Genomic DNA, 25650 nt, shown 5'->3' on the forward strand with positions numbered 1-25650 from the left:
TTTAGCCTTAGCAATCTAAACAAAAGTCATAGAATATGTTAAACTAAGAGCGTCGATAAAAAGAACGCCCAAATCTGACTTCGTATGAGGAAGTTATGATTTTTCTAAGATTCGGCTTAGTAGTGTACAGCCCGAAACTCGAATTTTAGTTCGAGCGGTTTTTGGCTTACGTGAAATAAATGAGAGTTGAAGATCTCATTAATAGGAACTCAACGGTAAAAAGATAGACGAAAACGGAGTCCGTATGAAGGAGTTACGAATTCTTCGCGGTCATTTAACAGTCTAAACGCCTCGTACTGTTAAATTTAAGATCGGTCGAGAATTAGCCGACGGAGTCAAAATGAAAGTTGTAGATATTATTTTTACCTACGCATGGATATAAAGAACGTCAAAAACGGAGGTCGTATGTGAAAGTTACGAATTTTAGAAGTCGGAAGTGTGTTGTGCGAAAATGGGTGATGTGGCACAATCTTGACCATTGCTTTCTCCCCAAGTCTTGCCACTAGATGGTGACATGTGGCATCAAGTTCAGCCATTTTCACCCTATAAATACCACCTCTCCCACCCTCATTTTCTTCACACCTTTCCCATTCTTTCTTCTCTTTACTCTCTCTCTAGAACCTCTCTCTAGCCCCGAAATCCCCCGAAAAGCCTAGGGAACCTCCCTAGCACGAGGCGGAAGCCCCGGAGTGCTCGACGGCTCCGATAAGAAGAGCTTTTCGGCTCGGAAACGCTGCTCCAAGCAAAGCCTGGTTTTCTATAAAACCCGCTGTAAGTGAGCTACGCCTACACTATTTTTAATATAGTTTTTATTTAATTATATTAACGTTATTAAGGACATATAATAAATACTTGGGCTATTATTATGGGTTATATAAGTATTTTTTTTAACGCTTATATAATAGTAATAATAGCTAGACTATTAATTAGTCTCGGCGAATAATAGACTAAAATCTATTGGTGATAATACTAGGTTTCGTCGAAGGAAATTATTTTAAAGTAAACGAAGCGTTGTCCGAGTACCGAGTCACCACCTTCTCAGGTGAGTGCATAGTCCCTTTCATGAACATGATTTTAATACAAGTATTGATTGAAGTATTAATTATATGTTTATGTGCGAGTTAATTGATGTTGCTTGAAATTCATGTTAAAGAACATACCTGATTATATTTGATAATTTAGGATAAAGAGTAGACCTAAATTAAATATGAGGAATATTGGGTAGTATATTCTTACGAGTACAAGTGAGTTAAACTCAGAGAATAGAAGTTAGTATATGTCACTTATCCGGGAGTATGGATTAGACATAGTCATTGTCCCTAGTCCGAGAATATGGATTAGGCATAATCATTCGTCGTTAATCCGAGAGTATGGATTAGCTATTGTCCCTAGTCCGAGAGTATGGATTAGGCATAATCATTCATCTTTAATCCGAGAGTATGGATTAGTCATTCGTCCCTAGTCCGAGAGTATGGATTTGGTAAATTCGTTCATTTCTGATCCGAGAGTATGGAGTAGGTAAAACGACTAATCTTAGGTCCGAGAGTATGGATAGCCTCGTTGCGAGGATCGACGGGGTGGGATAAGAGTTGTTTATATATATGTATGGTGAAATTGTATATTTTGTGAATTTTAAACTATATATATGGTATAACATTGTGGGATTGAAATCCCTATGTGCTCACCAGGTTTCCCAACCTGACCCACTCAGTTTATTTATATCACAGGTGTTGATATGAAGTGACATTACACTGAGAGATTTAAAGAGATGTAGACCACTAGTGTGAATAATTGTAAGTTCTGTTTATGCTTATGTTCCTGTATTAACGATGACATCCCAAATGTTTTAAAATAAAAATAAATACGTTTCTTCGAAAATGTTTTAATAACGTATTTACCATGTTTTTCTGGGAACAAATTCCGCAACCTTTTTATAAAATGAAGTACTCTGATTTTTATAAAGCATAAACAAAATCGGTCTTTTCTGGCCGTGATTTTGGGGATGTCACATATTATTATTTAGTTGGTTGTTCATAATTCTTGGCCTCTTTTTGAGCTTGACATAAATAATGCATTTTTATATGGTGACTTGTCTGAAAGTGCTTACATGAATTTACCTTAAGGGTATCATTCTGAAAATGATATTAGGGTTTGTAAATCGATAAAGTCTCTCTATGGGCTTAAACAAACCCCTAGAAAATGGAATGAAAAATTGTGTTCCTCTCTTTCAACTTAAGTCAATATATGCATAAACCTTATAAATTGCATGTTAATGTTGCTTTTAGACTTTTGCGATACTTAAAGAATTGTCCTGGTAAAGGCATTCATTTTACTTAAGGAAATTCTTTTGATCTTGTTGGATTTGTGGACGCTGAATGGGCAAAGTGTTTGTTTAGTTGAAGAGTTGTTACTGATTACCTTGTTTGTTTTGTTGGTTGTCTTGTTTCATGGAAAAGTAAGAAGTAGAGTACTGTTTCTCGCTCTTCTACTGAGTCAGAATATATAGCCTTGAGGAGTATTACCTGTGAACCAATAGGGATTTTGAAGTTACGATTTGACTTGGGTTTTAAGAACTTAACACATGTAAACATATTTTGTGACAAGTGACAACGAGTTTGCCATTAAAAGAAGATTTGATTGGAGTCAGACTTAGTGGGCTCTCGAGGCATTGTTGGGCTTGGCGGATCCATAAAAGAAGATTTAGGCCTTAAGATTTAAGGACTTGGATATTTTGGGCTTTTGAAGATGGGTCATAAACTTCTATTTTTGGGCTTGGAGCATCCATATTTGAAGCTAAATGATGATTAGTTGGTTTAAATCACATGGATGTGGAGGAGACCAAAGGAATCTTTGGTAGTGGAGGAATGAGGAGCCAATAGCATTACAACAACACTTGCGCGGGTGGAATTTCCGTCGCGCGGGTACCCGCGCAACTGCCCAGTTTGGGCATTTTGGTCATTTGGCACACCATAACCTGGGGGGGGGGGGGGGGGGGGGGTCAGATCCATTAGCTACATTCTGGATTTTTCACCATTGGAGACCCGTAGGAGGCGATTTTGGAGCTTGAAGACTCATTTCTTTTCATCTTCCCAAGATATTGGTAGTTTCTTTATGTAATTAGACTTTTGTGATTGTTTTTCTATTGCCATGAGTGGCTAAACTCTCTATTTTGGTAGACTCTGGCTAAAACCTCTGAATGTTTGTGGGTTTTTGAAGGATTTATGCTTATTTATCATTTATCTTATGTCTATGATTCTAGTTCATAATCTCTATGCTTGTTTAGTGTTGTGATCATGCGCTTGGTAGTTTAATAAGCAATCGTTGGTTTATTTTTTTGGTTTAACATTGAATCATTGAATTTACTTAGAACAAGAACTTTATGATTGTAGAAATCATCTCTAGTTTATGAATCATAACTCCTTTATGGATGTGTAAGCATTAACATCCTCTAGGAATTGGGGATTTCTTCATTCTTAAGGCTAATCAACTTCTTGGGTTCAATTGCTTCAATTTAATCTTTGATTTTGATTAAGAAGGTGTGTTGTGGGCTTCCCCAACCTCCATACTACCTATGAGAAATCTTGGCATATCATGCTTCATGATTGTTATAACCAATTTGGGATGAATGATAAGCTTCATGTTAAATCCTATTGATAAACACACAAATGTTCATTGTGTTGAATTGCCTTGGTTTAACAATTCTCTCCAATATTTGAGCATCTTACTATCTTGCTTAATTGCAAGTTTTTAGTTATTCAAGTCTTTTAGTTTTCAAGTAATCAAACATCCCCCTTTTAGTTTAATTGTAGTTAGTTAGTTTATTTACAATAGTTCTTTTAGATTGCATTGGTGATTGAATACAATCATTTCCCTGATGATCGATACCTCTTTTTACCATTATATTACATTTTATTTGCAAACAAAGGGTTTAATTTTCTTGGTGGACTTGACATCCCACCATTGTCATTGGATTCATTTTTCACGAAAATACTAAACATTTTGAAGTTGATCTTCATTTTGTTAGAGAAAAATAAAAATTAAAAATAGAGTTTTAAAAGTTAATAAAATTGAATCTTTGAATCAAAATGTGATATTTTAACTAAGGCTCTTGGACGTAATCAACATTATTATATTTCTAATCGTCTTGGTTTAATTGATATTTTTAAGAAAACTTGATTTTTGGTTTGTTTGTTCTCTCAAATTATGTTTAGTTTGAGAGGGCATGTTGAAAAATAACATTTTAATGTTCCAAGCTTAAACATTAAATTATTATATTTATAGAATAAGTTTGTATTATTCTCTATATTTAGAGATCTGGTTGGTAAATTTGTTGCAAAGAATCGAGTTTGTATGCGGACTACTTTGGGTTGCCCATGGATCGTTTGACCTGGTGTATAAATTCAGTTGTTGTTGTTGTATTGCTCATTCATTCAGTTCATTTCACGCACATATATACTCTGGTTGAAGCTCTCTCTCACGATAGAATTAGGGTTTCGTATATGTTAGGGTTTGGTTATCTATTAAGACTTGTAACACTGTAAAAATTAAGACAATTTTTCACATTTTCAAAACATATTTTCCAAACACATTCATTAATAAAATCTCATTGTATCGTATCATTGTTCACAAAACATTTCCCAAGATCAAATTATAATAAACACCGCGGGTGTGTGTACAGATCATGCCGGTGCCTTCCCACGATCATCACTGGTACCTGAAACACATAACACTGTAAGCATAAATCTTAGTGAGTTCCACAAAATACCACACATAACACATACTAGCCACTCGAGGCAATAACTTTGTGGGCCCTTAGGCCCTAACTCTGTGGACCCTCTGGTCCTAGCTCTGTGAACCTTCCGGTTCTAACTCTGTTATACTTTGATATACACATGGCATAAATCGCATAGAAATAATGCAGTGCAATATATCACATAAATAGCATACAATAATTCTGTCACATAACTCTAATTACCACTCAAGGTAAAGTATAGGGAGAAGACTCACCTCAGATGTCTCGGTAAATCCCTTACTCGGTAGCAGTATAGTCTAGCCTCTGCCTAATCACATAAAGTAAAATGTGCTCATAAATATAACTCTCGACACTACACCCAACCCTATCTTAGCACCCTCAGATGGGTTAAAGACCATTTTACCCCTCTATTGATTCAAAGACCCCATTGTTAACCAATCCCTAAAAGTTAACAAAGTCAACGGTCAAACTTTGACCTGACTCGTCGAGTGCACTTGGGCGACTCGGCGAGTCTACATGTGTCTACTATCTCTCTAGCCTCTCATGACACGTCGAGCCTTCCCCCTGCTCGACGGGTTACACCTGGCATGAATCGCGGGGCCACCCCGACTCAACTCGTCGAGTTCAATTATGAACTCGGCGAGTTCCACCTGTAATCCTCTACCCCTTCTGACTCACCGAGTCATCCCCCCAACTCGACAAGTTACTCACTAAGTGACTTACGGGAAACCCTAGCCCTACTCGCCGAGTTCATAATTGAACTCGACGAGTTGAGTCACTCAAATGAAAGAAGAATATATCAAGAGCGACAGGACACAACAAATACCTCAAAAGTTTTTTGAGTACGTTCAAGAGCTTATAAAAGATCAAAAGGTTGAGATAGAATATGTTCAATCCAGCAAGAATGTAACAGACCGCTTCGCGAAATCACTTCCTACTACAATCTTCATAAAACATGTACATGACATCGGAATGTGACATGTGCATAACACGTAACGTAACAGATGTCAAAATGAGGGGGAGTCAACTATATATTGCATACTTTTTCCCTTCGTTAAAGTTTTTCCCACTGGGTTTTCTTTTGTAAGGTTTTTAATGAGGCAATACTTCAAGGTTGAACTCAGATTTGAAAAAATGTCATACAAGAGGGAGTATTATAAAAACCATAAAATTATTGAGTTAGACATAGCATGTGGATGAACATTTTCACCCTTAAAATAGTTTCCTTTAACTTTTTCTTTGAAACGACAAACTAACTAATTAACCTACTCCTAAATAACCACCTATATCTCTAAAGAGACTTGAACTCATGACCTCTCAATTGAGAGAGTCACTCTTTCTCCCTTCAAATAGTTTCCTTTAACTATTTAGTTACTATTTTGATGAAGTAAGAATAGAATGGTATGTAGTATTAATACTCATTAAATGTGAAAGAAATAAACACACCATCTTGAATACAATCTCCTAATGTTCAAGAATCCTCTCAAATCTTATTCTTACATATTATAATGTTCTAGTTTAATTTTGTTAGTTTTAGTTTTAATTACATCAAATTTATATATATATATATATATATATATATATATATATACATATATATATATATATATATATATATGTATATGTATATATATATATATGTATATATATATATATATATATATATATATATATATATATATAGGGAAAAGTGAATATACCCTTAATGGTATATATGTTTAGGTACTCGATGCATAAAACTGTGTCATTTTGATTACTAATTTAATTTTCAGAAAAAGAAAATACAATTTCCTAAAAAATGAATGATACGTACTGATTGTTTCCTTAATTTTATGAAAACGTTAATCTCTACCTTCCTTGATCTTTGACTCCTTAATGTGATCATTTTTTGAAAAGAAAAAACAATTGTGTAATGGCTTTGCTTCAAATTTGACGATTACACAGAGATCATAAAAAATATGTTCAACAAATTAGATATTGTCACACGCATTTCAAAAACTTCACTGAAATAGGAGCTTGAAGAAGTCGAAAATCATAGGTTCAAGAAATTGAAAATCATAGAATTCAGCTCAAAAATCGAATTGGTTAGCCCGTAATTAGGAAAAGAAGTTCATGTTGATATTATAAAGTTTTGTTTGAACTCAAATCGATTTGTAGGTTCCTCTTTTATTTTCTTTTATGTAATGTATAGTGACATGACATACACATATAAGGTGTTCAATGAAATAACTGAGAGAAATCTTGTTGCCTATACATCTTTGATAATTGAATATATTCAAAGCACTATTCATCTTGCTTGTGAAGCCTTTTCTATTGTTCATAATATGCATATTGAAAACCTAGAACCAAACGAAGTCACTTTAGTGAGTTTTCTACAAACAACAACAAAGTTACAACACAAGAAGGTGAAAGCTTTGATTTAATTACTTTGGAAAATAGGATTATAACTTGTGCAAGTTTGGGGTTATTATGTTAGGTAAGGCATCCATGGTTATATATATAGACATAGTTTTCAATTGTTTTCGGTGGTCATGTTATCTTCTATTTAATCTTTTTAAAATTTTTTCTTTGTTTTTGTTAAATTTCACAAACTTTTACGTTTTCCCCAATAAGCCCTTCATATTCTTAAAATTCTTTCATGAATTGGTCATGCAGTTCATCCTCACAAATCTAATTTCAGTGGCTTCTATTTCTTCCTCTCGTATCATGGCTTTACCTCAAGTGAGTGGTAGCAGCTATGAAGTTTTTTTTAAGGTTTAGTGGTGAACAAACCGGAATAGTAATGTACATATCATTTTTATTCAAAATTAGCAACACATTTATACTTTGGAAGAATTTTTGAAATAGCAATGTATTATTGTTTGCTTACATTCTCTTAGTTTCGATAATTTAGCATTTAACCAGGATTGGAAATAATGATAACACAACCATATATGCAGGTAACTTATGACTTCAACAACCTAAAGACTATAAAATAAACATCATCAACAACAACAAACTAGGCCCAGAACGCCTCAAAATTGCATCAGGGGAACAATGGTAAATTGTAGGTAAAATACATTATGCTTAAGGAATTAACAATGTAAATTCAATTAGAGATCCATAAACATTGTAACTATATACCCAACAGATCCAGAGAACAAACGTCAGGAATAAATAACCCTCAAGGGTAAATTAACTTGGTTTTTTTGTTTACCTTATATTAAATAACACGTATACCGCTTAACAACCACATAAAAAAGCTCAATACCATTCAAAATGTGATTAACTAAAATATTTAATAAAATATCTTTGTTTTTCAATTTAAATAAAAAAGGAAATTAATAAACAAAAATCCAGAAGATGATAACCTATTTCATCAAAAATTCCTCAACCAATACTATATCCAAAAATATAAATTTCAAAACAAGACAAGCTTCATTCACATCGAGATGCACCAACACTTTAAACTGGAGCTACAACAGGCAGCGCCACAGATTCAAATCCCTCACTGCCGGCAATCAAAGCTACTATAGGTGCCTCCATAGATTCCCATCGCTCATCTTCCTTTTCCTTTTTCGTCTATGGTTCCTGAAAAAATATAGATCAACTTGCAATTCCAAATTTCACCATTCATTTACATTTAGTTGGTCTTAAATGAACATATATCAAACCTGCTAATTGTTAATTGTTAATGCATATACAATACATTATACATTCACATTGTTTTGCCCTATCCGAAATGAATGAATGGTTTTAAGTGAAAAGTAATAGAAACAATTGAAACCATATTATTAAAACTTGACTTCATAGCTTCAACAATACTTATGCTAAAAATGAAACCATAATTAGAATCGGGCAAGATGGTGACTTGTTCTTTTTGCAGTAGTTGTATTTGTTTCTTGCTTATAATGGTTCAGATTTATCATCTACTAATCTACCCGAATTGGAGTTTTGGGCTTACAATGATGCCGTCATAATAAAGTTTGGACAAATAACATCAAAACCTAATGGTTTAGGTTCGCATCCCAAGGATGTCTGGTTTGATCTACACGGTCAAGTCAATTTCATAGATTTGGTATCAAACAATCAATGTTTGACATATGAACAAGGGCATTTCTTCATTGTAGTTGAATTCCGTCCCTTCCTTCACCTACAACACTTCAAGTTACTGCATCACCTAAAGAGTCTACCCCTAGTAGTAAATTAGATGACATGCCTAGAGTGTGTGATACAAGTGACACAATTTCGTCAGTCGGGGCGGAGCGGTTAACTAGATCGGAGGAAATGATGATACAAATGACTCAATTGAATATAATTTTAGAGAAGCATATGACTGAAATTGTCTGACTCAAAATATTCGTTATTGATGCAAGATGTGAGGCACATTGACCCTGAAGATCAGGATGTGGCCAAAGTAGTGAATGCATCGATTCATGAAAAATATAAGATAAAACGCAATTGAAATTTCGATGTTATGATTTTTATTTAGTTTTTTTTTTTTTTTTTTTTTTTTCACTTCATTTTTTTCTTTTGGTTTTTTAGGTTTTTGATGTAATTTTTAATTTCATGTTATTTTTTATTTTTAGGATTTCTAAGATGTAATTTTTAATTTTATGTTATTTTAAATTTTAATATGGTTTTTATTAAACAAATTAAAATTTAAAAAAAAAATCATAGATAAAACCATTACCACATTCTAATTTGTAGGTAAATTTTGTAAAAAAATATAAAAAAGGATGTACCACTTATGTGACACCTTACCGTCTGATTCATGTTGGACTAAATACACTTCAAAATTATTTTGGGCGTGTTTGGTAAAAGTAGCTGTTAGCTGGAAGCGGTTAGCTGGTAGCGTGTAGCTGGTAGCTGGTAGCGGAAAGCTGTAGCTTTTATTTGTTATATGAATGTTTGGCAAAAGTAGTTGGAAGCTTTTGAAATATATAAAATTACACAAAAGGACAATTGATTAAAAATAAAAAATATATATAAATATATTTTTAAGGGTAATTATGGAAATTGATTTCAAAAGCTCCGGAGCGTTTTGTTAAAAGCTACATGAAGTAGCTTTTAGAATCGGAGCGTTTTGTTAAAACTAAAAGCTAAACGCTCGTACTGCCAAACGAAGCTTTTTGTTTAAACTAGAGCGTTTTGTCAAAAACTAAAAGCTAAAAGCTCTTAAACGCTTCTAAAAACTCCGTGCCAAACACGCCCTTTGACTTTACTCTTCTTTTCGCTTAAAACGCTAAACTTTAATTACAAGTCACAAAAACTGTACAAAATTCTACTTTGGCATGTGGTTAAATCACTTCACATTCTTATTTAATAACCATTCAAGTCGGTCGTAAATCTCCCATCCCACCTTGAACGGTTGAATGGTATTTCAACTTCTAGATCTCCAACTTCTTCGTCAAGAGGATAACAAATTAATTTTAAAATTACTGTCATTTCATGTCTCACATAAACAGAACATTGATTTATTAAAGATAATATATTGAACTATACCATGGAACTTATATATAACATTTTCACATAACAGTTCTACATTCACGAAAGTCACTTATAAATCTTTATTTAGAACATAAAATTCTTGCATCAACATTGTTCAAGGACTTACTTGAAAATCACGTAATCTTAGCGTTTGGAGAAACTATTTGCGAAAATATGTTATGGACAGTAGTTCACTAAGATATGGCATGTAAGTATTTTGGTAAAGAGAGATCATTAGCTAATTTGAAAACAAAAAATGAATTACAATATTAGGATATAACAAGGGTGCACTAATTGTCTTCCTTACAAAGAAATTTACAAATCAATGAAATTAAAATTTCAAATGATTTGACTTAAAGTATTTCATGAATTTAACGATTCTTTTTAATAACAAACCAAAATTGCTTTATGTAAAATGAAAATACGAACTCACGAATCAACCAAACATTTTTTACAAGTTAAATGCTTATTTTATGATATAATTGTAATACATGGTTTTATTTGATTCATATATACATTTCTTTCTTTTAATTTTAGATATCAACATTTTTAGATATCACAACCATTTTTAGATTTCAATAGATGCATATGACATTCAATGAATATCGGGCATAATGGTCATTAGACCTTTCAATGAAAATAAAACCTTGTAATTATTAAAATATGGTCCATTAAATTTTGAAGAGTTCGACTTATTGTAGGAAAAATTGAAGAGAATTATATAGAAAATAGACTAGTAATTTATCAGTCCATTAAGAGCAAAAGAGTTCAACGTGAACGTGTATTGTGGATTCTAGTAGTGCACTTATTTGATAAAAAAGATATGTAAAAAAAATAATAAGGTTGATATCCAAGTATCCAAGTAGGATTAATATATGGAATTTACTTTATGGTATGGAATATTTTGTTAAACAATATAAAATGTGATCTTTGGGTAGTTAAAGATTAAAAAAATAGGGACTTTGTTGGATCCTGGGAGAAACATCTGCAACTGTTTGTTGGCAATTGCAGCCAAAGATAAAGCTAAAAACGAAAAAAAGAATGCCCTGCCCAGGAATAATCATGAAAAGTAAAGTTTTTGAATATGAAATCCCATCACTCAAACCCACCACTACAATCCAAACATCCCTAATACCATATTTATTTATTTAAAACCACAACCTTCATTTATTAGATCATCATACCAAAGGAATTAAAGAATTAGATGTAATTTCAATTAAAGAAATAAAGAAAAAGAAAAAGTAAAGGCACGAGAATTAAGCAAAAATAGGAATAAGAGCTTACCTGGTACAGTGGTACCAGTAGTTGAAGAAGTAGAAGTAGAAGTAGAAGGTCTCTTCATCATCTTCAATCACCAGATAAAGCCACTCAACGAGGAAAAAAGAAAAACAACAATCATCATCAACATGAAACATCATCCTCTGCACCAGGCAAGCACTCCTAAAAAGCAACAATCCAACTCTTCCATGTCTAGTTTTCCTTAAATTTAACTTCCCTTCTTCTCGCTAACCACAACCCCGGCCAAATCACCACCATGAACCACCACCACAACCACCGTCCGACGTGCTTCTTCTTCTTCTTCTTCTTCTTTTGTCTACCTCTTATTATTTCCTCCGCTGCCACCACCCTTCCTCTGCAACTTGTTTCGCTTCTGTCTCTGAAATCATCTCTGGTTGATCCTTTGAATACTTTTGAAGACTGGGATCCATCGCCTTCGTTGTCTAAACCTGGATTCGAACATGTTTGGTGTTCTTGGTCCGGTATCAAATGTGATCCGAGAACGTTTCAGATCAGTTCATTGGACATCTCTAATCGGAACCTCTCTGGCACGATTCCCGAAGCCATTAAGTACTTAACGCACCTACACCATTTGAATATCAGTGTAAATAATTTTGCCGGACCTCTACCGACGGCGATCTTCGGCCTGACTTTTCTTCAGACGCTTGATGTCAATCATAACCTTTTCAATTCAACGTTTCCGCCAGGGATTTCGAAGTTGAAGTTTCTTACATTCTTCAATGCTTTCAGCAACAGCTTCACCGGGCCGTTGCCTCAGGAGCTTGTCCGTTTGCGCTTTCTGGAACACCTCAACCTCGGTGGAAGCTACTTCGAAGGTGAAATTCCAAAAAGTTATGGTGGTTTCCAAAGGTTAAAGTTCTTATACCTTGCTGGAAACAGCCTCGGTGGTGAAATTCCGGCTCAGTTAGGGCTTATAACGTCGCTCCAGCGTTTAGAATTCGGATACAATGGTTTCTCAGGCGAATTACCAACGCAGTTTGCTTTGTTGTCAAATCTGTCATTCCTTGATATTTCATCTGCTAATCTTTCTGGAGACTTTCCTATCGCTTTAACTAACTTGACGAAGCTCGAGACATTGTTAATTTTCAAAAACAATCTGTACGGTGAAATTCCGGCGAGTATAGGCAATTTGCAATATGTGAGGATTCTCGACTTGTCGAATAACAAATTCTCAGGAAACATACCGGAGGAAGTATCGTCATTGAAAAACCTAATGGAGTTGAGTCTGATGAACAACAAGTTTACAGGAGAAGTTCCTAGAGGGATTGGTGAGCTTCCTGCGCTCGAATTCCTGTTCCTATGGAACAATTCACTCACCGGAATTCTTCCACAAAAACTAGGCTTAAACTCGAAATTACAGAGGCTTGACGTCTCTTCCAACTCTTTCTCTGGTCCGATTCCACCAAATCTCTGCCTCGGCAACAAGCTAGTAAAACTCATCCTCTTTTCCAACAAATTTTCTGGTTCTCTTCCGTCTTCTTTAGCTAATTGCACGTCGTTATTAAGGTTCCGCGTCCAAAATAATAGACTCAACGGCTCAATTCCGATTGGATTTGGAAGTTTGCCCAATATTACGTTCATGGAGATGAGTGACAACAGTTTCACAGGACCAATTCCAGCAGATTTAGCCGATTCAGCTAACCTAGAGTATCTAAACATTTCAGGAAATTCGTTTGATAGTGGTTTGCCTGAAAATATCTGGAGTGCTCGTAGTTTACAGATATTTTCAGCGAGTTCAAGTAAGCTTACAGGGGAAATCCCCAAGTTTCAAGGCTGTTACAACTTCTATAAGATAGAAATCGCAGGGAATGAGTTGAGTGGTAGTATTCCTTGGGATATTGGTCACTGTATGAAGTTAATTACATTGAATTTAAGACATAATTCATTGACAGGTATCATTCCATGGGAGATTTCAACTCTACCTTCGATAACAGAAGTGGATGTCTCTCACAATTTTCTTACTGGTACGATTCCTTCCACTTTCGGTAACTGCAGTACATTAGAAGGTTTCAACGTTTCCTACAATCAGCTCACAGGGCCAGTGCCTTCCTTCGGACCTGCATTTTCAAGCATACATCCTTCTTCTTTCACCGGAAACGAAGGACTATGCGGTGGAGTACTCCAGAAACCATGTGGTACTGAAAGTGAAACTGTGATAAAGCCACAGCAACCGAAGAAGACGGCCGGAGCTATCGTGTGGATAGTAGCGGCCGCATTTGGTGTAGGTCTGTTCATCCTCATAGCCGGAAGCCGATGCTTCCGCGCAAATTACCAGCGTCGCTTCGTTGTAGAAGAAAGAGAGATCGGACCGTGGAAACTAACCGCCTTCCAACGGTTGAACTTCACCGCCGATGATGTGGTGGAGTGTTTGTCAATGACGGATAAGATCCTCGGGATGGGGGGCACTGGGACCGTTTACAAAGCCGAAATGCCAAGTGGCGAGATCATAGCCGTTAAGAAGCTTTGGGGGAAAAACAAAGAGACGATCAGACGCCGGCGAGGGGTGTTGGCGGAGGTGGACGTATTGGGCAACGTGAGGCACCGGAATATCGTGAGATTACTTGGGTACTGCACCAACAGGGAGTGCACGATGCTGCTCTACGAATACATGCCCAATGGAAGCTTAGATGATCTCCTCCATGGGAAGAACAAAGGTGACAATTTAATGGCGGATTGGGTCACCCGTTACAAGATAGCACTAGGGGTGGCGCAGGGCATTTGCTACCTCCACCACGACTGTGATCCGGTGATTGTCCACCGTGATTTGAAGCCGAGCAATATCCTATTGGACGGCGAGATGGAAGCCCGGGTGGCCGACTTTGGTGTCGCAAAGCTCATCCAATTCGAAGAATCAATGTCCGTTATTGCTGGGTCATACGGCTACATTGCACCAGGTATCACGTATTTCTTTTTGAATAACTTATACATCGTGCAATCACTATTGTACGCTAACAAACCAAAATGCTAATATGTTGCATCATTGACTTGTACAATGTAGCACTACACCACATGTTAGCGTACAACTTAATGATGCATCACGTTATTTTGCATGTCTTTTTTATGGTGACTTAGTTCGTTGAGTAGGAGTGACGTGCTAACTGCTGAGTTCTGTATATGCTCAATATAAACCCTATGGTTTTAAGTTATTTCATGAATCATTTTCTTAAGAAGGTGAAAAGCAATCAAACATAAAGGACTAGCTTGTAAAATTTATATTTTTGGCGCCTACAACTGCAACTGTTTGAAGTTTGTTGTGCGCACTATGCGCGTGAACTTTTTCTTTTAGATGTGTACTTTTTTAGCTATCATGGACCCCCGCTAGATTTTGTCAAGATCCAACGGTGGTTAGCGCTTTCATCTCCCTAGATGTCAAACACATTGTCAATGCGGTCGACATTTTTTGGAGTATTTATTAGTCCACGACTTTTAAATAAAACATATTTTTTTTATAAACGAGGGACAAAAAAAAAGTGTTAAGGAGGGTTTTAATTTGAATCACTTCAAACTTCAATGTGCTTCACAAAAAATAGTATTTTTTTAAGGGTTGTACAATTTGAGTTGTATATTGTTTTAGAATTAATAAACATTGATGATTTGATTTTGTACAGAATATGCATACACTTTGCAAGTCGATGAAAAAAGTGACATATACAGCTTTGGGGTCGTGTTAATGGAAATTATTAGTGGAAAGACGTCAGTGAACTCTGAATTCGGAGATGGGAATAGCATTGTGGATTGGGTAAAATCAAAAATTAAAACAAAAGAAGGGACGAAAGATGTATTGGATCAAAATGCAGGGGCGTCGTGTGGCTCAGTACGGGAAGAAATGATGTTACTGCTAAGGGTGGCATTGTTATGTACGAGTAGAAATCCAGCTGACCGGCCTTCGATGAGGGATGTAGTGTCAATGTTGCAAGAAGCTAAGCCAAAGAGGAAGTCGCCGGAAAATGGTGTTAGAACGGTGGTTAATGGTGATGCTAAACCTCCACCGCCACCACAAAAAGGGACTATCGAATGTTAATAGAATTTTTCTCTTTTGGAGTTTTTTGTTTTTATTGTTTAATTTTTCATTTTGGGGCTTAATGAGTTTGTTTCTTCCTTTTTAGTTAGTGGTGGGGATTGGTATAGAAGAAGTATAGTTGTTTTCGTTATGAATGAGAATGTCGAGTCAACGGTTAATTATTAGGGTGTTTCTGTAATTTAACAAATGGTGCCATTGATGTAGGTGACTAGGCGTGCATCCTGAGTGCTTTGAAACAATCGTGGTTAGGTACAAACTTTTCCTTATACATATAATTATATTTAAAAGTAGGGTTGAATGCTATGATTAAAAAAAAAGTTTGAATATCACATTTCGATTATATTAGATTATTTAATTAAAAATGAAAAGTAATTTCTTATCTTATATAGTCTTTATTAACTTGGATAATTTCCCATCAATCGATCATTGACCATTGATCGATAACACATACTGACCATGAGCTCAGTATCAGAATTGAACTAAATCAATACCAAACTGAAAATATCAAAATCAATGGAAATGTTACCAAACAGAATTGACACAATAGTAAAAAACTAAATATCAAACTGAAGTATGGGGTATGTTACCGATTCGGTTCGGGAAAGTAGGTTTAATTTGAAATTAGAAGTAGAAAAATTACCGAAACAGGACCAAACTGAAACCGAACTGAAAGTACCAAAAGCGAATGACGCAAAACACCGAACCAAAGTATAGGGTACATTAGTGTTCGATTTAGCACCATTGGTATTTTGGTTCAACCATGATACATAAAACATAATACAATGGGCGAAGTATGAGGTTAATTAGGAAAATGCATCTAGTATAATAGGCCTAAATCGTATAGTAATAATATATGTACACTAATATATATATATATTTGTAGTTTGGTTAGGAGGTTTGAACGTTTTAAACTTCTTCTGTACTACATCAATATAGAACTAAGGGTCCTTTCATGAATATGTAGGCATACTGCAGTGTGGAAGGACATGTAGAAGTGTAGAACACATAATTGGTATGTTGTAATTTTATCACAAACAAAATGGATGTCGATTTCTGTGTTTTGTCTTTTGATGTTGCACAAGGTTGTTAGACAAGTAAACTTCACTCATAATTGTCACAATACACAGTGATAGCCTTGTTAAGTGGTGTGTGAAATTCAAGTGGAATGTTTAGTATCCAACATGTTACATTAACAACTCCCACGGTATTTCACGTCAACGCCAGAGCAACAAACGATAGGATAAAGTTTGGATGACCACGACAGTAGATCGACGGTGCTCAGAGCATGCAACTGCAAACTAAAATCCAATGTGCCTTAGATGCAGTGCAAAATGCGCTTTTAAACCATGAAACTACATTTATGACTTCTAGATTGGATTTTCAATGATTTGTACATAGAGCACATAGAATCCATATAAAATTCAAAAAAGAGTAAATTGCACGAATGGTCCTATAGCTTTATAGTTTTCCCTGAAATGGTATTTACGAAACTTTTTCCATCAGATGGTCCATACGGAGCAAACATTGCACACAAAAGGCCCTTATGACTAACTTTGTTAAAAGATTCAGTTCGGTACGTATGAAAAGACGAAAACAACATTTGTTTCTATTTGTTTTTATATTTTGTTAATTTGAAATTAAAAAAGTAGGGCCCGCCCACTTTATCCTCTCTCTTTCTCTCTCTCTCTCTCTCTCTCTCTCTCTATATATATATATATATATATATATATATATATATATATATCTAATCTTATCATTTTTATCGGATAAGGAAACCCTAGAAATCTACTTGCCAAATCCATTTACTCCCATATATATATATATATATATATATATATATATATATATATATATATATATATTCTTAGATTGTTGAAAATTTGGTCCAATTTGTTGACAGTTCATTGTCTCTACACCCTTTCCCATGTCCCTAACTTCATCAGATGCATACACATGATTTCCCAAGTCCCTTCATGAATAGTTATTCCTCTTCCACCATACAATTTTGATGCAAAAGAGATAAATCAAAGGGTAATCAAGATTCAAGAATCATACATGAAATATTTTTTGGGACAGTTTACTAAAAGATTACCTTATTGGTAACTCAACTCGCTCATAAACCACCTACAAAAAAAATCCCCAAAAGGGTCAATAACTTTTGGATCCTGAATGATCTTTTCCAAATTTGTTTGTAGTACCAAAAAATCCCTAAGAGTGGATTAAGAAAAACAATGGAGTTAAGAGGGGGAAGAAACAAGAGAAACATACGAGTTCCTTGTAAACAGGGGCAGTCAGATGTGTCACACGACCTTCATCTTTCACTATTGCACAGAACATAGAAAATCATGTTTAGATAGAGCGTAAAGACCAAAAAAAACTCGTTCGATCCAGAAGATACAAGAAAGAAGAGGGGTTCGGCCGTTCGGGTGTTGCTAATACCGAGCAAGTCAAGTCGAAACCCAACAAGGGGTTTAATCTAACCTCCATCACCACCATAGAAAAATATAAAAGCAAATAGCAAATAGAAACTTAACAGGGTGTTGTTGATTCCGATGTTCAATTTTTTCGGTGATGATACTGTTGTGTTCTCTGATTCCAAACAACAAAAAAATATTGATGCAGGTGTTCAAAACTTTTTTCGATAAAATTTTCATAAGTGTTCTATAATTTCGGGTTGAGGAATGAAAATATTATCTAGGTCACTAATGATGATGATGGCAGATGTATGTATGTGTGTGCATGTGAGAGAGAGAGAGAGAAAGAATAGAGAGAAAGAGAAAATGACCATTTGTATACAAACAAAAAAGAGTATTGTTGTCATTTACAATTACTTAACAGAGTTTGTTAACAAAGTTAGTAATAAGGACCTTTTGTGTGCAAGGTTTGCTCCATAGGGACCCTCTGAGAGAAAAAAATTTCGTAAGAACTATTTCATAGAAAAACTATAAAGCTAAAGGACAATTCGTGTAATTTACTCTTCATAAAAAGTGTCACACCCCGGAACCAAGATGGCGGAAACATCCGGGGGCGGATGACATCATTGTATAATATCATCACAATTGAATATAAATGGACATAATAACCCACACAACATACATTAAGAGATACAAGCATATATTGTTTACATAGTATATTTGTTCAAAGTTTACACAACATTAACTAAAAAGTAACAATTCCAAAGTGCAACAAAAATCCAGTTCTCGATAACTTAAGTACTTGTTTACTAGTTCCCTGAGAATACAATTCATTTTGAAAATCGTCAACAATGAATGTTGGTGAGTTCATAAGCATGTTATTATGAAAACGGTTTGTATCTATTTTGTTTGAAAAGTATTGTATGTTTCCAGAAAATCCGATATTTTCTAAAATAGTGAACTGTATGACTTATACCAAAATAGAAAATGTATGATGCATGTTTATTTGTATGTTCCCAGAAAATCCAATATTTTCTGAAGTATGTAAATTTGTAGTCTTAAACCCTAAGACCAGAATAGTGATGATAGTGTACTGAAAAATAGTATGTAGTTTTATGATTTATAAAACTAGTGGAGTGTAAGCTTCCCATAAACCAAGATAATATTGTTAATCCCTATGTGAGTCATTATAACCATGCTTAATATGACTGTATGCCTATTGCGACGTTCTTCAAGTATCAAAATTTAGGTAAGATAGTTGTCACCCTAGAGTGGCCCCGTCTAGCTGTAGCGAAGAATTCAGATGTGAAGGTGTCAATCCTCGTATAGATCTATACACAATTACCTCGCTCTTCCTCCAGGAGACTCTGGTTATAATTACAGGACTTAGAGTGTACACTAGGTGGTACAGTGAAGATGGTGTCTGTAATGCCCCATTTCTGGTATGTGATTTAAATATAAGTATTTTCCTTCCTTAAGAGGAACTCGACGAGTCTGTAGCCCGACTCGTAGAGTAGAGATGGGATTTGCACACGTTCTTAGTTGGCGACTCGATGAGTCCGCTTGTCTGAATGAAACCCTAAATCCCAGGGTTTGTACCCTATTTCAACATCATTATAGCCTCCCACCCCAACCTCTAGCACCTTTAGAGCATTCCTATGTAAAACCCTAGTCCCCCTTTGTTGAACTTAAGTGTTTTGTGATAGTTTGGGAATTATAGAAGAGAAGGAAAGAAAGAAGGTCCATAGAAGAGAAAGGAGATCCAAGAGCTAGCTTCTATCTGTTTCTCATTCAGATAACAAAGTTATTACCTTGTGTATTCCTCCATTAAACCCTCTTGTATGCTTGTTATGCCTCTTTTGGAGCCTTTTATGATTCAAACTTGAGATATGAGCTCTCCTTAGGATGGAGACCATAGATCTGGATGTTATTGAGCTCTAGGAACTCAATGTAGCTACCTTTATGCGGAAATAGCCTTGTTCAAAACCCTAAGTGCTTAGTATTGGATGATTTTTGTATTTTAGCCTCATTCTCGTAAGCATGCATGTAAAGTTGGAAACTTTACGTGCAAAACCAGCCCTAGAAGCCCAGATCTATGAATTGGATGCAGTAAAATCAACTAGAATTGGCTGTATAGTAATGGCATGTAGAGGACTCGGCGAGTCGGCGTCGTGACTCGACGAGTCCAAAGCAATCTTCTTGTCCCCAAGATTAGACTCGACGAGTTGTTCATACAATTCGGCGAGTCACAGAAAGATGTGTTAATATGATGAAGGAGTACTTGACGAGTTGTTCATACAACTCGGCGAGTCGGATGAAGTTAGACTCGATGTTAGTATCGGAGAAGAACTCGTCGAGTCTTTGCCAAACTCAACAAGTGGAAGCGGGTAGAGGATTCGAATTGACGATAGGGACTCGGCGAGTTGGCGGCCCAACTAGGCGAGTTCGGTCAGCGGATAGTTGACTTTGACCAGGATGTTGATTTTGACCAGGGGTAAATAGTCATTTTACCCTAAGGATAGTTATCAGTGTCTGATTTAGTGTTTATAGGATTGTAGTCGTGGAGTTTCGGAGCAGCAGCCAGCCAGTTCCAGATTTAGCATCTCAGGAGCCAGCGTTACGAGGTGAGTTTTTCCTTCCAGTAGGAACGGGTCTACGACCACAATACCGGCCCGTTTAGTTAGCAGTAGTTTCGGACTTCGGTCCGATGCAGTAGTTTAGTGTGCTGGATGTCTTTGTGATTCAAGCATGTCATTGTGTTATGAATTCCGGGCTTTGGTCTGATGCAGTATGCAATATATGTGTTTATGCTAGTAGTTATCATTATGTTATGTTATGTTCAGTCAGTTTTCGGACTTCGGTCCAATGCAGTTTCCGGACATCGATCTGATGCAGGGGGACAGGCCCTGGTTAGTTTCAGGACTTCGGTCTAATGTAGTTTCCGGACTTCGGTCCGATGCAGAGGGCAAGGCCCTGGTTAGTTCCGCACTTCAGTCTGATGCAGTTTCCGGACTATGGTCCGATGCAGAGGGCAAGGCCCTGGTTAGTTTCGGACTTCGATCCGATGCAGTTTTCGGACTTCGGTCCGATGCAGTTTCTAGACTTCGGTCCGATGTAGTGGGCAAGGCCCAATATGTGCTTATATGTTATTGTATGGTATGTGGTAGATTGGGGGGCTCATTAAGTTTTGTGCTTACAGTTTCAATTTTTGGTTTCAGGTACTTCTGCAAGTAAAGGGAAGAGCTCGGGTTGATGGCATAGCACACACCACAGTTACAGTTTTATCCTGGGAGTTTTGTTCAGCTATATTGATATGATATTGACTTCAGTTTCGATTTGATACATTTACTATGAAATTTTGAGATATACGATATATGACTTTATTATATAACATTCATGTTGTGGTTTTTGGTAATGTTGAAACAAATATTTTTGGGTTGTATTTTTGGGATGTTGCAGTGTCTCACTAGAGCATTAACGGATTTACACGAATTTTGACTCCCTTTTAGTATATCATGGAATGACTTCACTAGTGTAAAATTTATGACAGGTGTTTTATGACATGCGTTTTATAGGTTTCATAACATGCAGTTTATGACACGCGTTTTTAACAGTGTCATATTCACACGTTTTATGACATGCAGTTTATGACACACAATTTTGTTTTGTCATAAATCTGTTTTGTATACCATTTTGGTTGAACTATTTATAACACTTTGTAAAAATAGCCATTAGTGTTTATATCTAGTTGTAATATATGTTGTAAAAATAGCATAATATATTGGGTTTTAACCCATCAAAATAGTGACAACATAATTACGACTATTTTACAAAAAAAAGTTGCTTGTAAAATAAAATATCAACTTCGTAGTTTGGTTTATTACTTTTGTACCAGATTTGTAACACAAAAGATTTTATTTTGGGTCTACCCTAGTAGGTCACAATTTTTTTTATAACATATCCATTGGTATCCTCAACATTTTATTTAAATATTTGTGTATGTTTCAAAAGGAAGACATGTATGTCTCCATGTGTTAAACATACTTGGACAAATACATCTCATGTATTCGACCTAATTGAGTAAACAAAACAAGACCACATATTTTTATGTATAAAAAATGTTAACAAACATGACATCTCAAATTTTATGAAGCTAACATATGATAATAACTTTTTGCACAAGCATTTCTTTTATGTTCAACACATAAGTATGATGCATGCAATTGTCCAATGAATAAACTTATTCTAACATATATGAAACTTGTAATTCACGATTTTATGGTGTGTTTTCATGAGGTATTCAACATTATAAGTACAACTCGTTACATAAACATGATGGTGCATGCAAATATCCAAAGGAAAATATGTGCCTTGTTGCATGGTGGTCCATTAGGTGATGTGCATGGCTGGATGATGGCTAGTTTTGTATCTTGCTTGGTTGTTCCATGGTTCAAGAGATGTAAAGTGGTAAGGTGTCACCACAAATTGTAATTCTCTCCCCTCTCCCCTTTTTTTTTTTTTTTTTTTTTACTTGCCCATAACCGATTTTATTAATCTAGGGGAGGGTTTTCGGCTTTAGGGTGGCTGAAAACACCCCTCCATGATGTATTTGGTCCTTGTGGATTTTTCATGAGAATTTTCGATTTACAAGTGGGCATGAACTTTCGGGCTTAATTTGGCCCATTAAAGGGGGTTTTCGGTCCAATAAGGCCCAATGAGAAAGGGTTTTTGGCCTAGGATATTTGGGTCCAGAACTCCTAATCACAAGCCCAACAATTGTTTTGTTTAGTTATTAGATTAAACTTGAGCTTGTAAGAGGATGCTACAACTTGATTCTTAGTGTGTGCACATATGTATTCAAAGAATGTTGTTGTTCTGAACTTCAATAGTTCAATGAAATAGGGTTACATAGAGAAAATATTGTACAAGAATCACAATCTCAACCCTAAATTTGCTAGTTGTGACAAAAAGAAATTGAATTTATAATCAATTCCAGATTTAAATAGATTAGGGAATGATTCACGATTGTTAGCTCTCATAACATCCGAATTGACTACTAGGTTGAATCTTTGAACATGATTTGAACTTAAGATTATGAAATCCAAACCTAAATTATGAACTAACACTAAACCAATGTCTAAATTCAATTTTAGATGGATCAATGGGTGATTAAAGTCTGGGCTCAATGCAGAGATCAAAACTTCCAAAACACAAATTGAGACATGACAAATGGATTAACACCGATAGATTGATTAGTGTTCTAATGATTAAATCAAACTAGAAGCATCATCTAAGCATTAAGAAATCTAGGGTTTGGGGAAATTCCCAACATTAACTAATTTTTTTTTAAAACAAGTGAGAGTTATACCTTCTAATGCTTCAATAAAGCTATCCTACTTTTTCACTTTGATTTCATTGAAGTTATCCGAAATGTTGGAACCCAATTAGTGTTGGATAATTGAAACTAGTTATTAACCAATATGGAAGAAAAAAAAAAGTCAGTTTGAAAGAAATGCAGCTTTATTGCTCTTAAAAATGTAATTGTGCACCTCTAAAATCTTGATTGAGTGGCTAATGGGCCTTCTTAACACTGTTTTGGGCTTATCAATGGATCAGTAGGTCATATGTGTTCTTTATCTCTGGATGGGCATTAATCAAGTAAATCCCTAGTTTTACAAGAAAAAAAAAAACAGTTTTTGATGTAACAAATATCTTTGATTATTTCTATTTACAATTAAAACCAATCTAATTATCTATTAAAAATTATTTACTTTCTAATTTACCTATATAATCAATCTAAACCCAACTTTTCACATCCATTAGCAAACAAACCCAAACCATACTATTATATTAGTTATGATGATTAATTTTACTATATTATACAAGCTACATAGTATGTTTTATTCAATTTATAACCTAGTTTTTTATTATTTTAAAGATTATATAGACAATATTAAAAAATTATTAAAAAAAATTCTTAAAATATATCAATATTAGTCTTTATTCGTAGATAAAATTATTTTACGTATTTTAGTATATTTTGTTAATTTTTTAATAAAATTAAAATAAAATTATTACAAAATAATGTGAAAGAATTATAAACAAATAAAAAAAGAAAAGAAAATGGCAACCGATGGTTGGTGCACCAATGCGACCGCGGTAAGTTTTAAGTTTTTTCTTAGTCTTTTTTGATTTTCTTTTTGATAACAAGTTTTAATTATTTGATGAAAATAAACAAATACTTTTATTAAACAGGTGAGTTTTAAGCTTTTTCTTAGTCTTTTTTGATTTTCTTTTGATATTCAGTCCAACCAACTAAAACAATTGGTCACTAATAGGAGTAGAATTACCAATTTATCACATTGGAAGGGAAATAAGGTGATTATTCCAAAAAGAAGTGCAGCATTATTTTGTTGCAAATTGCAATATATTTGTTGAACAGGTTTTAATTATTTGATGAAAATAAACAAATACTTTTATTAAAAGCATTAACGAAAACAAGCATATGATTATGAAGGAGTTGACTGCTACACAAATTAACATTAAGATAACATACACACACAGTTTGGTTGTAAGAAGTAATTAAGAGGGCTACAATGGTAATTAACAAGTTAAACAACAATCCTATCGGTAACTCCCCTGACGGAATCCTCTGGTGACTCTGAAGGGAACACCAGATTGTCATATACAACACTCGCCATGGCTGCTCCAAGCAAAGGTCCGATCCAATAAGCTGCTTGATTCTTGAAAGTTCCACCAACAAAAGCTGCCCCGAATGAGTGCGCCGGATTCATTGACCCGCCTGTAAATGGTCCGGAAGCCAATACATTTGCTCCGGCTATCAAACCAATTACCAGTGGTCCGATCGTCCCAAATGCACCTCGCCTTGGGTCTCCGGCAGCATAAACGGTGTACACCAACGCAAATGTCATTACACCTTCCAGAACCGACGCCCCAAATCCCGTCATTTCTGATGGAATAAACCCATGAACCGGAACACTCTACACGAAAATTCAGGTTTACACAATGTTTTCAATGAATTCAGTGACGTTTAGATCTGGAATTGAATACTTAAAGATATGAAGAGCGCAGATTCAAATTTTGAGTGTACCGGTGAAACGGTAAAGACTTTTAAGAGAGCACAGGCTATGACAGAGCCAAGCATTTGAGAAATCCAGTAGAAGATTGCCATCGGGATAGTGATGTGTCCTCCCACCGCCATTCCAAACGTCACCGCCGGATTCACATGGCCACCGGAGATATTGACGGCTACATAAGTCGCGACTGACAGTGAAAAGGCAGTTGCAATCGCTGACGCTATCAGACTAGAAGGACAAATCATTGCGGCTTCCGGCGCCATCTTCCCTACAAAATGAAGCAAATTCCATTAAAGTTCGGAAGTTGAGAAGAAAAACCGTTTTATAGAGAGATACTTGAGGCCATAGCGGAGCCAACAGCGGCGAAGACGAAGAAAAAGGTGGACAGGAACTCTGCAAGATAAGATCTCAGTGCTGCGGGAGTGTAGGAGTGTTGCAATCTGGTTTTCAGAGACGCCATTGATGTTGAAATGAGAACAGCCAGTTTTAATTGAATGTTGCAAATGGTTGTGAAGACGCTGTTGGGGAGTTTTTACAGGTTTCAATGCCGTGTTTTCAAATTTTAACCGCCATTTACACGTGGACTTTTATAATTGG

The 25650-nt window shown here is 35.4% G+C and overlaps 2 protein-coding genes across 2 annotated transcripts; one reads left to right on the forward strand and one right to left on the reverse strand.

Annotated features, from left to right (window-relative positions):
- The first annotated feature begins 11408 nt into the window (after positions 1 to 11408).
- LOC145028476 (uncharacterized) lies at positions 11409 to 15700 on the forward strand. Its single transcript, XM_078977168.1, has 2 exons — positions 11409 to 14415; positions 15130 to 15700. The coding sequence occupies exons 1-2, from the start codon at positions 11757 to 11759 to the stop codon at positions 15540 to 15542; spliced, it is 3072 nt and encodes a 1023-aa protein (XP_078833294.1). The 5' UTR covers positions 11409 to 11756; the 3' UTR covers positions 15543 to 15700.
- An 8765-nt stretch (positions 15701 to 24465) lies between these two features.
- Positions 24466 to 25548, reverse strand: TIP5;1 (tonoplast intrinsic protein 5;1). Its single transcript, XM_078977960.1, has 3 exons — positions 25390 to 25548; positions 25068 to 25321; positions 24466 to 24957 (listed from the first exon to the last, which is right to left on the reverse strand). Exons 1-3 carry the CDS (start codon positions 25511 to 25513, stop codon positions 24568 to 24570), a joined length of 768 nt encoding a protein of 255 aa, XP_078834086.1. The 5' UTR covers positions 25514 to 25548; the 3' UTR covers positions 24466 to 24567.
- Between the last annotated feature and the right edge of the window lie 102 nt (positions 25549 to 25650).

This window comes from Lactuca saligna, chromosome 2, assembly GCF_052625555.1.
Source record: "Lactuca saligna cultivar CGN05327 chromosome 2, ASM5262555v1, whole genome shotgun sequence".
Lineage (NCBI taxonomy): Eukaryota > Viridiplantae > Streptophyta > Magnoliopsida > Asterales > Asteraceae > Lactuca > Lactuca saligna.